Source organism: Theropithecus gelada, chromosome 7b (assembly GCF_003255815.1).
Source record: "Theropithecus gelada isolate Dixy chromosome 7b, Tgel_1.0, whole genome shotgun sequence".
In the NCBI taxonomy this organism is placed as follows: domain Eukaryota; kingdom Metazoa; phylum Chordata; class Mammalia; order Primates; family Cercopithecidae; genus Theropithecus; species Theropithecus gelada.
Window position 1 is genome coordinate 78,774,557 of NC_037675.1, and position 15,205 is coordinate 78,789,761.

A 15,205-nucleotide genomic window follows, 5' to 3' on the forward strand; every position below is an offset into this window, starting at 1 on the left:
GAGGCTGAGGCAGGAGAATGGCGTGAACCCGGGAGGCGGGGCTTGCAGTGAGCTGAGATCCGGCCACTGCACTCCAGCCTGGGCAACAGAGCCAGACTCCGTCTCAAAAAAAAAAAAAAAAAAAGTTACACTGTTGATTTGAGATCTTTCTTATTTTTAATGTAGGCATTTACTCCTATAAAGTTTGCTCATGGTACTGCTTTTGTTGCAATCCATACGTTTTGTATGTCGTTTTCATTTTCACTTAAGATATTTTCAAATTTTCCTTGTGATTTCCTGTTTGATCAATTGGTTGTTCAAGAGTTGTGTTAACTTCCACATATTTGTGAATTTTCTAGTTTTTCTTCTGCTGTTTCTAGTATCATTCTATTATGGTCAAAAAAAAAAAAAAAAAAAAAGACGGTTGGTATGTTTTGAATCTATTTAAATTTGTTAGGACTTGTTTTGTGACCTAACGTTGATCTATTCTGGAAAATGTTCCATGTGCACTTGAAAAGAACGTGTATTCTGCTGCTGTTGAGTGGAGTGTTATGCACTTGTCTGTTAGGTTCTAATTGGTGTATTGTGTTGTTCAAGTCTTCTGTTTTCTTACTAACCTTTTGTCTGGTTGTTCTATCCACTATTGAAAGTTGGGTATTAAAATCTTCTGCTATAATTGTTTACCTTCAGTTCTGTCAATATTTGCCTCATATATGTGGATGTTCTGATGTTAGGTACATGTATAATTGTATCTTCCTGGTGAATTGATCTTTTTATCATCATGTCATTCTTTGTCTCTCATGACAGTTTTTGACTTAAAATCTATTTTGTCTGATACAAGTATGACCACTCCTATTCTTTTTGGTTACCATTTACATGGAATTATCTTTCTCTATGCTCTTTCAGTCTGTGTCCTAACATCTAAAGTGAGTCTCTTGAAGATAAGATATATGTTGAATCTTTTTTTTTTTTAAATCCATTCAGGCCGGGCGCGGTGGCTCAAGCCTGTAATCCCAGCACTTTGGGAGGCCGAGGCGGGTGGATCACGAGGTCAGGAGATCGAGACTATCCTGGCTAACATGGTGAAACCCCGTCTCTACTAAAAATACAAAAAATTAGCCGGGCACGGTGGCGGGCGCCTGTAGTCCCAGCTACTTGGGAGGCTGAGGCGGGAGAATGGCGTGAACCCGGGAGGCGGAGCTTGCAGTGAGCCGAGATCACGCCACTGCACTCCAGCCTGGGAGACACAGTGAGACTCCGTCTCAAAAAATAAATAAATAAATAAATAAATAAATAAATAAATAAATCCATTCAGTCACTTGGTATCTTTTGATTGATGAGCTTAATCCATTTACATTTAAAATAATTACTGATAGAGACAGACTTATCACTGCCATTTTGTTTTTTCTCCATGTGTTGCAGTTTTGTTCCTCTTTTCCTCTCCTGCTGCTTTCTTTTGTGTTTCACTGATTTTTTTTTTGTAATTATATTATTTTCTTTTTTTCTGTTGATATTTTCTTTGTAGTTACCATAGGAAATTGCATAAAAATCATAAACATAGTTGTAACAACCTATTTTAAGATGATAACGTCAATCATATACAAAAACTCTACTTCATCTTTCCCTGCCTCTGCTTTTTGTTATTTATCTCACGAATTATATCTTTTGGATATTTTTTATCCATTAGCATGGTTTTATAGTAATAGTTTTTTTTCAGTATTTTTATTTTTGAGACAGGGTCTCACCCTGTGGCCCAAGCTAGAGTGCAGTGGCGTGAACACAGCTCACTTCAGCCTTGATCTCCTGGGCTCAGGTGATCCTCCCGCCTCAGCCTCCCAGTTAGCTGGGAGTACAGGCACATACCACCATACTTGGCTAATTTTGTTATTTCTAGTAGAGACAGGATTTTACCACATTGCCTAGGTTGGTCTCGAACTTCTGGAATCAAGCGATCTGCCTGCCTCAGCCTCCCAAAGTGATGGATTACAGGCGTAAGCTACCGTGCCAAGCCTATTTTTAATTTTTATTATTTATTTATATTTATACTTATTGATAGTTATAATTTTATTTTCTACATTTTATTATTTCTATATTATTTACATTTTTATATATATTTTATTTATCTTTTTATGAGACAGGGTCTCACTCTGTCACCCAGGTTGGAGTGCAGTGACATGATCATGGCTCACTGCAGCCTCAACTTTCCAGGCTCAAGCGATCCTCCCACATCAGACTACCAAATACCTGAGACCACAGGTGTGTGCCACTATGCCCAGCTAATTTTTTTTTTTAAGAGATGTTGTCTCCCTGTGTTGCCCAGGCTAGTCTCAAACACCTAAGCCCAAGCAATTCTCCTGCCTTGGCCTCCCAAAGTGCTGGGATTATAGGTGTGAGCCATCACAGTTGGCCAGCTTTTATCTTTAAATCCTATACCACAATTAAAAATGATTTATGTACCACCCATCACAGTATTATGTATATGGCTATATATTCACCTTTGCCAGAGAGCTTTTTATTTTTGTATACTTTTGTGTTGTTGACTAGCATGTTTTCATTTCAACTTAAGGATTCCCTTCAGCATTAGTTGTAAGGCAGGTCCAGAAGTGATGAGGTTTTTTGTTGTTATTGTTTATCTGGGAAGCTCTTTCTTTCTCCTTTTTTTTTTTTTCCTTGAGATGGAGTTTTGCTCTTGTCACCCAGGCTGAAGTGTAGTGGTGCAATCTCAGATCACTGCAACCTCTGCCTCCCTGGGTTCAAGCAATACTCCTGCCTCAGCCTCCCAAGTATCTGGGATTACAGGTGTCCACCACCACGCCCAGCTAATTTTTGTATTTTTAGTAGAGATAGAGTTTCACCATGTTGGCCAGGCTGGCCTTGAACTCCTGACCTCAGGTGATCTGCCCACCTCGGCCTCCCAAAGTACTGGAGTTACAGCCATGAGCCACCGTGCCCAGCTTCTCCTTAATTTTTGAAGCACAGGTTTGCCAGATATAGTATTCTTGGTTGACAGGTTTTTTTTTTTCTTTCCCCTTTTAGCACTTTGAATACATCAAGCACTCCCTCTGGCCTGTAATGTTTCTGCTGAGAAGCCACTGATAGTCTTCTGGGAACTCCCTTGTGTGTGATAAGTTGCTTTTTCTTTGCAGTTTTCAGCATTCTTTGCCTTTGACTTTTGATGGTTTGATTATAATGTGTCTCTGTGTAGTCCTCCTTGGGTTCATCCAAATTGGAGTCCTCTGAACTTCTTGAATTTGGATGTCCATTTCCTTCCTCAGATCTGGGATGTTTTTGGCCATTATTCCTTCAAATAAGCTCTTTGCACCTTGCCCTGTCTCTCTTCTCCTTCTGACATTCCCATAAGGCATATATTGACCCGCTTGATAGTATCCCATAAGTCCTCTAGATTTTCTTCACTTTTCTTAATTTTCCTTTTGCTCTTCTGATTTGATAATTTCAAATAATTGCTCTTCAAGTTTGCTGATTCTTTCTTCTGTGTGATCAAGTCTAATGTTGAACCACTCTAGTGAGTTGTTTCAATTCAATTATTGTGCTCTCCAGCTCCAAATTTTGGTTCTTTGTTTCTCTTAATGATATTATTTTATTCATGTATTGTTTTCCTGATTTCATCACTTTTTTTTTTTTTTTTTCATAGAGACAGGGTCTCACTATGTTGCCCAGGCTGGTCTCAAACTCCTGGGCTCAAATAACCCTCCCACCTCAGCATCCCAAATTGCTGGGATTACAGGCCTGTAATTACAAATTAATCTGTAAACTGTGCCCGGCTTAGTTGTTTTTCTGTGTCTTGTAGCTCACTGAGCCTCTTTAAGATTATTATTTTGAATTCTGTGTTAGGCATCTCATAGATCTGTTTCTTTAGGGCTGGTTTCTGCAGTAGTTTGTTCCTATGGTTGAGCAATATTGCCTTTTTATTTTTTGCTGGATTTGGGCTTTTGAAAGAACAGTCAGGTCTCTCCCAATCTTTACAGACTGGCACCATACAGGGGAAGATCTTTCCCAATCAGCCCAACTAGAGATTCTGGGGCCTGTCAAATCTTTCCAGGAATGAGTCTTCTCTGGGCCGGGGTTTGGAATTTCCCAATTAAAGAGTTTTGCCTGTTTCTATTGCAGGGACTCATAATCTTTTCCTCACTCTGGTATCTATCTGCAGTACTGCAGGTTCTCTGTACTGCAACAAGTCACTGAGTGATCCTTTGTTTTCATCCCAAATATGTTGGTTCCTCATCGATGCTCCAAGTCATGTGAGACAGAAACCAATCCCTTAGACAGCCCCCCAAAAGGTAGAACAGTGGACAAACATTCCATTTTTTTTTTCCCTCCAAGGGAGAAGCCACAAATTAGGCATTTTCTCCTGCTCACCTGAGGCTGACTTGAGGAAAGGAATATCTTAGGTGAACTGCAATAGCTTTTCTTATCCCTGTAAATGCAGCTATTCTTGGATTTGTACCTCTCCGGGGCACTACAATTTCTTAAGTGCTTGCTGGAGTTTTCATAAAGGCTTTTGGACCATATATTGTTAAGTTAGTGTCTCAAGGTTACAAAGTCTGGAGCTTCCTATTTCTTCATCTTACTGATACCACTGTCAATGATACCACTGTCTAAGACAGCTGTCAATTTTTATTGCTATTAGATGTGAGTGCATTCCTTTCCTATGATACGCCCACTCTTTCTAGTTTGCTATTTCAAATCTGCAGACTTGAGAAACCAGATAACTTGGCTTTTTAAGAAGGTTATGACTTATAAACATCAATGGTTTATAAAAACAAAACTGTTCATTCAGGGTACAAATTTAAACAACAAAACAAAAAGGAACAGAACTGAGAAACTAAGGATGAAGATTTCAGACCACTATTTTTAGAGGTCCACTTACTGTTGGTGCTGGATGTGTTTCCTCGGCCCAAGATTAACAAAGTCAGACTTCTGAATACATAAGGTATACTTTCATTGCTATATGACAGCCTTATATTTGTTCTGCATTTCTGTAAAAACCAGTGTCTTAAAGCTCTGGATTTTGCTTCTAAGCAACACAAGTCACACTCTATTTAAGCCTTCTCTCCTGGTTGAAAGAGCACTTTCTCTTAGTGCCTGATCCTTCCAAATATAAAATGCCACCTGCAAGTTTCATGTATTGTTTCCTCACCAGTCATATTGAGTACCACCAATAGGTTTATGCATCCTTATCAGTAAGCCAATCCATAAATTCACTGAGCAGCCTGCCTCCTTGGATATATGCTGTATCTATAAACATGTTTTTTTTTTTTTTTTTTTGAGACGGAGTCTCGCTCTGTCGCCCAGGCTGGAGTGCAGTGGCCGGATCTCAGCTCACTGCTAGCTCCGCCTCCCGGGTTCACGCCATTCTCCGGCCTCAGCCTCCCGAGTAGCTGGGACTACAGGCGCCCGCCACCTCGCCCGGCTAGTTTTTTGTATTTCTTAATAGAGACGGGGTTTCACCGTGTTAGCCAGGATGGTCTCGATCTCCTGACCTCGTGATCCGCCCGTCTCGGCCTCCCAAAGTGCTGGGATTACAGGCTTGAGCCACCGCGCCCGGCCTATAAACATGTTTAATTCAAATCTGGTCCCACCATCCAGGAATTAATCTAACTTCAGAGAAAAACTAAGAAGTAGAGTGAGGAGGTGACATATGCTCCCAGAGTGACCTGGAGTTGCAGAATTCAGGAGCCTAATTATAGGTACATGCTTCACACACATTTCCTATTTAAGTGTCTGAAGCCATATTGATATCAGAATCAAGACTGGACTGAGAGCTTTTCTGCAAATCAATATTCCTGGTTTCAAGGAAGTCACTGGCACAGGACCTGTGAAGGCCTGGGTAGCCTTCCTGTAAGGGAGCATTCCACTATTACCTCAGCCCCAAAAGAAAGAACTGATTCCATTTGCACTCCTTGCCAATAGATAAGGAATGGCTAGACATTAGCAACTGTGGAGGGCAAGCTGGTGGTCATGATGAGTGAGTGAATGGACGAACAAATGATCATTTAATCAATCCATCCACTAAAAGGTAATCACTACTAGTCCATGCTTTATTATGTAACCACAGCTAGGGGACCCTGGTATAGATTTTCCTGTCCTTTCAGACCAGGAGTCATTGACTCTGGGTTGGAAAAGATAGGACGACAATCCACCAGCCAAACTTACCCTCCGATATAAAAAAATGTAAGACATTTGAATTCTCAGCAGTGAGATTCTTGTCCAACTTCCTCAATTTGGATACTCAGCTTACCTCAAATTATATAATAGTTTGCAGAAGAAGGTTGCATGGGCACAAGCTTCTATCATCAGTCCCCGAGAACGGCCCTGCAAATACAGCCAGATACGATCTTCCTCTGGAACCCCATACTCAAACTGCAGGGACTCAAGGTCCTGGAGCATGTCCATTTCCAAGCCACTATTTCCTGCAGTGATAGATACTAATCAGTTTGGCTCCCTGTCCTGGTAGAAGAAGGGTCTATGTAGGAGGTGTGTGTATGATGGTATGTGTGCCCAGGTCACAAGCTCTCATGCTGGTGGGCTTCAGCAACTCTCTACTCCCAAATTCTGAACTTGGAATTCACCTCTCTTGAATTCACACTCTAGAGTGTGAGTGTTTGAGGATTCCTAATCACTGGCTGCCCATGAATCCTGGACTCATGAAAAATCTGTACAGAAACCCAAAGTGTTGTTTCTCCACACGGGTTACAGGCACTGTTTTTGGCAGATGAATTTACAACAGCAATTGAGTTTTACAGGTATTCTTGAGCCAGGACGTTTTCCCTTCCATTCCCTCCTGCGTTTTGGAAATAGGACTGAACACATAGAACCACATTTCAAAGAAATGCTTCCCTTTCACTGAACTCTGTTCTCCACAGGGTAGAAAAGAACCCAAACTAAATATCACTGTCCCCTGTCTAGGACAGGGACATCTAAATTTTATAAACTAAACTCAAAGTCATATAAACCCATCTACATATATCTATCACCAAACAGAGAAGATTGGCTCTGCTCCTCAGTACTTCTGATCCTGGAAGGTAAGAACTACATTTCTAAGGAGAATTACCCAAGAAACTTGTGATTATGACTCCTTAACTACCAGATTACAGTCTCTGAGTCTTAAAGGGGCCAGCCCCACTTAGAGGTTTTCCTGAGCTGAATATCAGGACATGAGTTCCTTCCACTACTTCTAGGAGTACCACACTAGAGCAGTATGAGACCCTCCTTTTCCCAAAAGAAGATTCTGGATTTCTAGGTTTTTTTTGCAGACTAGAATATCTTACAGATCTTAGCACTACTTGAGTTAGTTTACAACTCCTTTTTGTGTTCAAGAAACCAATAAAAATTTTTTCAGGTGAAATCCACATAACATAAAATTAGCCATTTTAAAGTGAACAATTCATCAATACATTCAGAATGTTGTGCCACCACCTCTATGTAGTTCCAAAATACTTTCATATTCCCAAAAGGAAAGCCTACACCCATCAAGCAGTTACTCCATATCCCTCCCCACCCTCAGCCTCTGGAACCACCAGTCTGCTTTCTGTCTGGATGGATTTACCTATTCCAGATATTTTATATAAATGGAATCATACAGTATGTGACCTTTTGTGTCTGGCTTCTCTAATCCCTTTTATAGGAAGGCTGTTATGTGACACAATCTCTTTAAAAGCAAAGTCTCACCCAGGCACAGTGGCTCATGCCTATAATCCCAGTACTTTGGGAGACTGAAACAGGTGGATCACTTGAGGTCAGGAGTTCGAGACCAGCCTGGTCAACACGGTGAAACCCCGTCCCTACTAAAAATACAAAAATTAGCCAGGTGTGATAGCACATGCCTGTAATCTTGGCTACTCAGGAGGCTGCGGCAGGAGAATTGCTTGAACCTGGGAGGTGGAGGTTGGTTGCACTGAGCAGAGATTGTGCCACTGCACTCCAGCCTCAGCGACAGAACGAGACGCCATGTCAAAAAAAATAAAGTAACATAAAACAAAAGCAAAGCCTCTACACTTGAAATGTGGGGCATGGAAGTTCTCATCAAACCCAAGAAACACTTCCTTACACCAAAACAGTCAGTAGGTCATCCTAATGTTGCCAAGTAATGCTTCCTTCTCCAAAGGAAAAAGAAGCTCAAAACCTCCTAGATCAGTATGACCAATGCAGCATACAAGTTGTACAGACATGAATTCTAGGCCTATCCTTTACTTATGCATTCTCAAAAGTGGGGATCAGTTGTTACTGTTTTGTATCATGTCACCTTGGCTAGGCTGAACTGCAATTTCCAGAATTCCCTTCCCTGTATGTTTCTGGTTAAGGTGGACCACTGGAGATATTTCTGTGCAAGACCAGGAGGGTGGAAATGAACAGCAACCAACCTGTGTTTCAATGTGCATAGTCAGGGGAAGTACTTTTGTAGTTCACACATGTTGCTGTTTATCTGCTGGGTACCTTGCTGGTGAGGGGCAACAGTTGGACCTGTAACTGCTACATCTTCCCTGGTTCCTCCTTCAGTTGCTCACTCCTGGGCTGGGTGTTTTTCGGTTCCATGACAAAGGCCACTAGCTTTTCCAGCAGCAGGACACCCACTTCATGAAGGTTGGGAGCTATGAGAACTGACATGGGTCCTAGTCCCTGCTCACTCACTTTATAATGATCTTCCCTTCTTCACGGCCTTCCCTATGGATTTCAAGCTCTACCACTGGACATGAAGACAACTACCTTAAGCAGACCCTCCAGCTGCCATACTTGAGTGGAAGTACTCAAACAGAAAAGACAGGCTCTACTCCTCAGTACTTCTCATCCAATTTCTCTAACAGATCAGAGAAAGGTCAAATGTCTCTAACAAACTGCATATATAGATTAGATTAGATAATGCATATATATGCCCAATGGTTCTGCTTCTCTAAATGAACTCTAACCAATATACTAGTTAATAAAGTAACCACTATTTGTTTGAAGATGAACCAATAATTTTAGTACAATCTAGCAAATTAAACTCTTGTTTCTTCAACAGCAAGAAGGATGATCAAGAAAGGAACTAAACATGAGGTTACCTGGAACTGCAAAGTGGAGAAGCAAAAGCTGGAGTCTGATCCCCTTAAAGCAGAGTTTCTTAACACTGGTGTTACTAACATTTGGGCAGGATAATTCTTTGTTGTGGGGTGTCCCGTGGATTGTAGGACATTCAGCAGCATCCCTGACCTCTACCCACTGGATGCCAGTAGCACTCCTAGTGTGGCAACAGAAAGCAACTTCGAACATTGCCAAATGTCTCTTGAGGGGCAAAACTGCCTCCAGTTGAGAACCATATTGCCTTAAAGCATGGTATGCGCCTCTGTAAGAGCATCTTCTCTTTTCTTTCTGTGACTTCACCCACTCCACAGTCACAGGAGCACAGAACTCTACAAAATGTTAGCTGGGTGTGGTGGCACGTGCCTGTAGTCCCAGCTACTCAGGAGGCTGAAGCAGGAAGATTGCTTGAGTCTGGGATGTCAAGGCTGCAGTGAGCCATGAGGGTGACAGAGCAAGACCATGTCTATTTAAAAACAGGCCGGGTGCGGTGGCTCATGCCTGTAATCCCAACACTTTGGGAGGCCAAGGCAGGAGGATCACCTGAGGTCAGGAGTTCAAGACCAGCCTGGCCAACATGGTGAAACCCCGTCTCTACTAAAAATACAAAAATTAGTTGGGCGTGGTGGCAGGCACCTGTAATCCCAGCTACTCAGGAGGCTGAGGCAGGAGAATGATCTGAACCTGGGAGGTGGAGGTTGCAGTGAGCTGAGAGCGCCACTGTACTCCAGCCTGGGTGACAGAGCGAGACTCCGTCTCACAAACAAACAAACTCTATAAAATTTTAGATTATCTAATGAATCCAGAGAAAGAAAGGGACTCACCCAGCATCACATAACTAGTTAGTGGTAGAGTTGGAGAAAGTCAGGCTTCTGTTAACCACATAGCCCTGCTTTGCCATAGCACTGTTACTCTATAACCTGACATGTGCTGACAGGCTGCTGAATGCAGTCATTGAGGAAGACTTGTAATAATCCTAAGATCCTGAGCAATTATTTCATAATTCTGCACAAAACCACCAGGAGCAGGAGAGAAGGCACCAAGGAAGAAATACTTTTATTAGGAGTCTACACATGTCAGAAAAACCCAGTTCAGTCACAGAAAAGGAGGCAAATATTGGTACAAAGGAAGAATCCAAGTGTGAAAATAAAACCTCCATGTAAATATCCTAACAGAAATGCTGCTGAGTTTAGCCCAGGTGAAACTTCTGAAAGCTCCTGGTGAAATGAGATTTTTGCATAAAGAGAGAGCTCTCCAGCACTGCTGCATCTGAGCTTCTTAGAAAGTGACAGGTCTGGGCTAGCAGCAGAGGAAGAGATAAAGGGGATGTCTCATCACCCAAGCAAGGTCAACTGTGTTCAACTGAGAGAAGAACCTTAGGGTTTTGGACAGAGTAAACTGGGCAGCAGAGGGGAAATGGCTGAGGAAACACAACGTCTAGGCAATGTGTGGCATAATGTGGAGGGGTCTGTGCAGTCTGGTGTGAGTGCATCTCCAGCAGGTCTTGGGAAACACTGGCATTCCTTCCTGAGGCCATTTTGGTTCTGTTCTGACTTCATTCAGAGCAGAACTGCCAATGTCCAGCACCAAGTCCTGGATCATAATTAGCTGAGTGGAATGGAGTGGTCACCCTATGACACCTGTACTTCTTCCTTTCTGGAGCAGTCACTTTTCTCAGACCAAGTGAGATCTTACCCAGTAGGGGCCCAATCTAGAAATCACTCCCACCTTCATATGAGCACCAGGTGGAGAGAATCATTCTCATGAGTCAAAGCTTTAGATCTCAATCCTCAGATGATGTTCTTTGGACAGAAGTTCAGTCTGAAGTTATCTGTGTCAAGAGTAGCTGGCACTGCCTGTTGATAATGGGCCCAAGCGATGTGATGCTGCAGCTCTCTCAAAGAGGAGCTCTCTCTACTTTCACAGGCAGGAAAGGAGGAAATGAGGCAGGTTTCAGGGTAGTCAATGCCACTTAATTCTTCCATCGAATTTGCTGTGGAAAGAGGAAACAATGAAGGTCTATGATCAATTTTCACTTATCCCTATAGCAAGGCAGAGAAAATGCAACAAAACAAGGCCCATAGCTAGATAATGTAAGGAAAAGAAAAAGTAGAATCAGATCGGGAGGTAGGGGATGTTGAGAAATTTTTAAAAATATGTGGGGGAGTTCATTTATTCAAAGATGCATTAAACACCTATTTTGTATATTACAAGCCTAATTTTGGTCATTTGACTCTAAGGTAGGTCACAAAATACCTAACAGGGAACTAACTTTCATATTAACAAAAAGCTCAGTAATTTCATGCTGTGAGAGATGAACCAGCTGTGCTCCCCAGAGAGTTAACATCTATTTCACCCACTTCTTATTTTCAACAGGTAGGTCCCATCCATCCCCATGAGACCATACAGTTTGGATATTCTGAATCTGAAACATGTTTTCATACTTTCAATATTTAGTTTCTCCTACCTGCTAGGTTTAACTATTATCAGAGTATTACAGTTAAGTCTTAGCTTGAGGTCCCCAGATTACCCCCCTATCATACCGCATCTCAGGAGTAATTTCTGCTATTCAAAACAGTGCTTTTGACATTGTGGCCAGAGGAGAGCCTTACATCCATGTGGATTAGCCAACTGCAATCCTTCCAGGCCTTGGGAACATATACTTGGTACTGTTTTGTGAACTGTCTCCTGAGCCTGCTGGAGGGATAAACTGTAGCTGCTCACCGAGCTGCTGAGAAGAGCATCAATCTTCTCCTCCTCTGCTGATCCTTTATCTACCTTACTCCTGTATGCTAGCAACTGTTGACGATCCTTCAGGTCCCGGCAGGTCTGTGCATCAAAACAAACAATACGAACCTCCAATCAGCCTTCTGTACAGGGTTCTTTTTGCCCAGGATGGTCTCAAACTCCTGGGCTCAAGCAATCCTCTCTCCTCAGGCTCCTGAGTAGCTGGAACTACAGGTGTGTGCTACTGTGCCCACATGAGGGCTTATTTCTTTTTGTCATTATCACTTTGACCCAAGGCTCAAAGAGAGGCTGAGAGGCTATAGTGGGATGACAGTGGGGTCCAATGCCTACAGAACTCCATGTTGGAGAGAAGACTACACAGCTTATGTAGCTTGATTTAGTTCTATGAATTCTCTAAGTATGACAAGTTTATAAAAACACAGAGAAACTAGTCAGAGGGCTGGGAAAATAATACAGGAATGCTGGTCTCCAAACAAACTCTTGCCAGATTATTCTGTTCATTCAGTCAAAACTGGTGGGAGCACCTCAGGATCTTGGACAGAGAATATTATAATCCCCACCACTGCACCCCCGCCACTGAGGATCTAACGGAAGACTCCCATTTCTTGGGGACTCACATCAATGACGACATCATGGCACTTGAACTTAGTGGCTAAGTTCAACTTTGTGTCCACATCTTCCACCAGATTGACATACTCCTGTAATATCTGTGCGAAGAGGTACTTCCGATTAATGATTCAAAGACCCATAAGGCACAGAGCTATACAAGGTACAAAAGAAAGTCCTGAAGACGGCAAAAGAGTTCAACAGCGAATGTTTACAATTCCCGTCATCAACCAAAGGACTAGTTCTGCAATGGGAATGAGGTAATGCTACACAGTACTTCCATGCTGCCTCAGTAAGCAGGAAAGAGCGCACTTCTCCTGATCCTAGAGCCAGATACACACGCCAGCAATGACAGTGCTCTAGATCTGATCCAGTGCCCTGCTCCTTTTTCCCTGATGTCTTTTCTCCACGAGTTCTGCTTCGCTTCTCTATCATTTGAACGGTACATCAATATTCCACTTGGGCTAACATAGTAGATGCTACTCAGAGAGGACAGTTTGGAATTGTTTCTAAAGGGGAGAAAGGGAGAGAATTTCAATCCCTGGCCTTTTCTATCTTGAGGCCTATTGCAACCATTGTGCTGCCTTTAAAGGAAAACAAGGGCAGATCGGGTTTCCCATCACTGACCAGTAAGAGGCTTAAAGTTAGGTATCCGAGAATATCCTGTACCCAACTCTCTTTAGGAACCATTACCTGCACAGGGGCATTGTTCTTGTGCAAAATTTCGACAACCCGATGGAAGCCAATGGGTGCTCTCTTCTTGGTATAGCCCAGCCAGTTCTGAAAGAGGAAGATGGGGCAGCGGTAGGTAGGCCAGGCACACTCAACACATTCTAGGCTAGTCTATGTTTTATGATCAGACCAGAATAATGTGGTGGGTGGGTGGAGGTGCTGAAGGATACAGAAATAATGAGAAATGAATTTTTCAGAAAAATCAAGCGATTTGAGAAAGTGGAAATGAATCAGGTTTGAAATAACTTCTTAGATCTATAGAAACGAATGCAGGGAAAAGTCTTGAAATACTACTAAATGGGGTAAGTAACTTACTTAATATTTGTAGTATGAACTTATCAATGTAGAAAATAATTCCATCTTCCATATCTTTATAAGTATAGATGTTTATTTGCAAATTCATGAGGGAAGGTCTAAACTTTTAACAGTGTTTGCCTTGAGAAAGGGGGTGAGATAGGAGTAGGTAGAAAATGAAAAAGGAACTTCACTCTTTCTATACTTTAATACAGTGTTTGATTTTGACAACAGACATGTATTGCTTTGTTAATACAACTAATTAAATAATTAACAAATGGGAAAAACAGAAAAAATTTCAAACCTACAATGGAAAAACAGATAATAAAAATGTAAACCAATTCATATGGAATCACCAAAGATCCCGTATAGCCAAAGCAATCAATGTTAAAGAAAAACAAAATGAAGGCCGGGTGCGGTGGTTCATGCCTGTAATCCCAGCACTTTGGGAGGCCGAGGTGGGAGGATCACTTGAGGCCAGGAGTTCAAGACCAGCCTGGCCAACACGGTGAAACCCCATCTTTACTAAAAATACAAAAATCAGCTACGCCTGGTGGCGCATGCCTTTAATCCCAGCTACTTGGGAGGCTAAGGCAGGAGATTAGCTGGAACCTAGGAGGCAGAGGTTGCAGTGAGCCGAGATTGCGCCACTTCACTCCAGCCTGGGTGACAGAGCAAGTCTCCATCTCAAAACAAAAAAAAAGGGGGGTGGGTAGGGGTAGGAGGCAACATGCTTCATGATTTCAAATTATATTACAAAGTTATATATAGTAATCAAAACAGTACAGTGCTGGCATAAAAACAAACACATAGACCAGTGGAATAGAATAGAGAGCCTAGAAATAAACCCAAGCATACATGGTCAGCTAATTTTCAACAAAAGCACCAAGTGGACCCAATGGGGAAAGGATAGTCTCTTCAACAAGTGGTGCTGGGAAAACTGGATTTCCACATGTAAAACAATGAAATTAGACCTTTATCTTACACCATACACAAAAATCAACTCAAAATGGATAATAGACCTAAGCATAAGACCTGAAGCCATAAAACTCCTAGAAATAAACATGGGAAACAGCTCCTTGACATTGGCCTTGGCAATGATTTTTTGGATATCACACCAGAGGCTCAGACTACCAAAGCAAAAAGTAAATTGGATTACATCAAACTAAAAAGCTGCACCTGGCAAAGGAAACAATCAAAATGAAAGGCAGCCTATGGGTTAGAAGAAAATATTTGTAAACCACATATCTGATAAGGGATCAATATCTAAAACATATAAAGAACTTGCACAAGTCAATAGCAGAAATAAAAATTACCAGATTTAAAAAATGGGCAAAAGACCTGAATGGACATTTCTCCAAAGAAAACATGAAAATGGCCAAGAGGTATATGAAAAGGTGATCAATATCACTAATCATCAAGGAAATGCAAATCAAAACTACAATAAGACATCACATCACACCTGTTAAGATGGCTGTTATCAAAAAGACAAATGATGTGTTAGCAAGGGTGCGGGGAAAGGGAACTCTTGTACCCTGTTGGTGGGAATGTAGACTGGGGTAGCCAATGTGGATAACAGCCTGCTGTGAGCTACGGTCATGCCACTGCACTTCAGCCTGGGTGAGAGTGAGAGCCTCTCTCAAAAAAATAAAAATAAAAATAAAAATAAAAATAGAACTACCATATGACCCAGTAATCAATCCTTCTTTTGGGTATATACCCAAAAGAAATGAAATCATCACCTCATAAAGATACTTGCATTTCCACATTC

General features: G+C 41.9%; 2 protein-coding genes across 5 annotated transcripts in view; both read right to left on the bottom strand.

Moving 5' to 3' along the window:
- The window catches only part of NOXRED1 (NADP dependent oxidoreductase domain containing 1), a 32,295-nt gene extending 25,280 nt beyond the window's left edge, over positions 1–7,015 (bottom strand). The window contains exons 1-2 of one of the 2 annotated variants that reach the window (XM_025392634.1): positions 6,975–7,015; positions 6,239–6,410 (exon numbers count right to left, since the gene is read on the bottom strand). In XM_025392634.1, coding sequence (XP_025248419.1) covers positions 6,239–6,393 — 155 coding nt within the window. In that variant the 5' untranslated portion in view covers positions 6,394–6,410; positions 6,975–7,015. Of the gene's footprint in view, positions 1–6,238; positions 6,561–6,974 lie in introns of those variants that run through there. The other variant, XM_025392632.1, reaches the window with a different exon arrangement.
- A 3,071-nt stretch (positions 7,016–10,086) lies between these two features.
- VIPAS39 (VPS33B interacting protein, apical-basolateral polarity regulator, spe-39 homolog) overlaps positions 10,087–15,205 on the bottom strand; it is a 32,090-nt gene continuing 26,971 nt past the window's right edge. For all 3 annotated transcript variants that reach the window (XM_025391169.1, XM_025391167.1, XM_025391166.1), the window contains 4 exons: positions 13,102–13,188; positions 12,420–12,509; positions 11,779–11,883; positions 10,087–11,047 (listed from right to left, as the gene is read on the bottom strand). In XM_025391169.1, the coding sequence (XP_025246954.1) occupies positions 11,027–11,047; positions 11,779–11,883; positions 12,420–12,509; positions 13,102–13,188 (303 nt within the window). In that variant the 3' untranslated portion in view covers positions 10,087–11,026. The remainder of the gene's footprint in view (positions 11,048–11,778; positions 11,884–12,419; positions 12,510–13,101; positions 13,189–15,205) is intronic.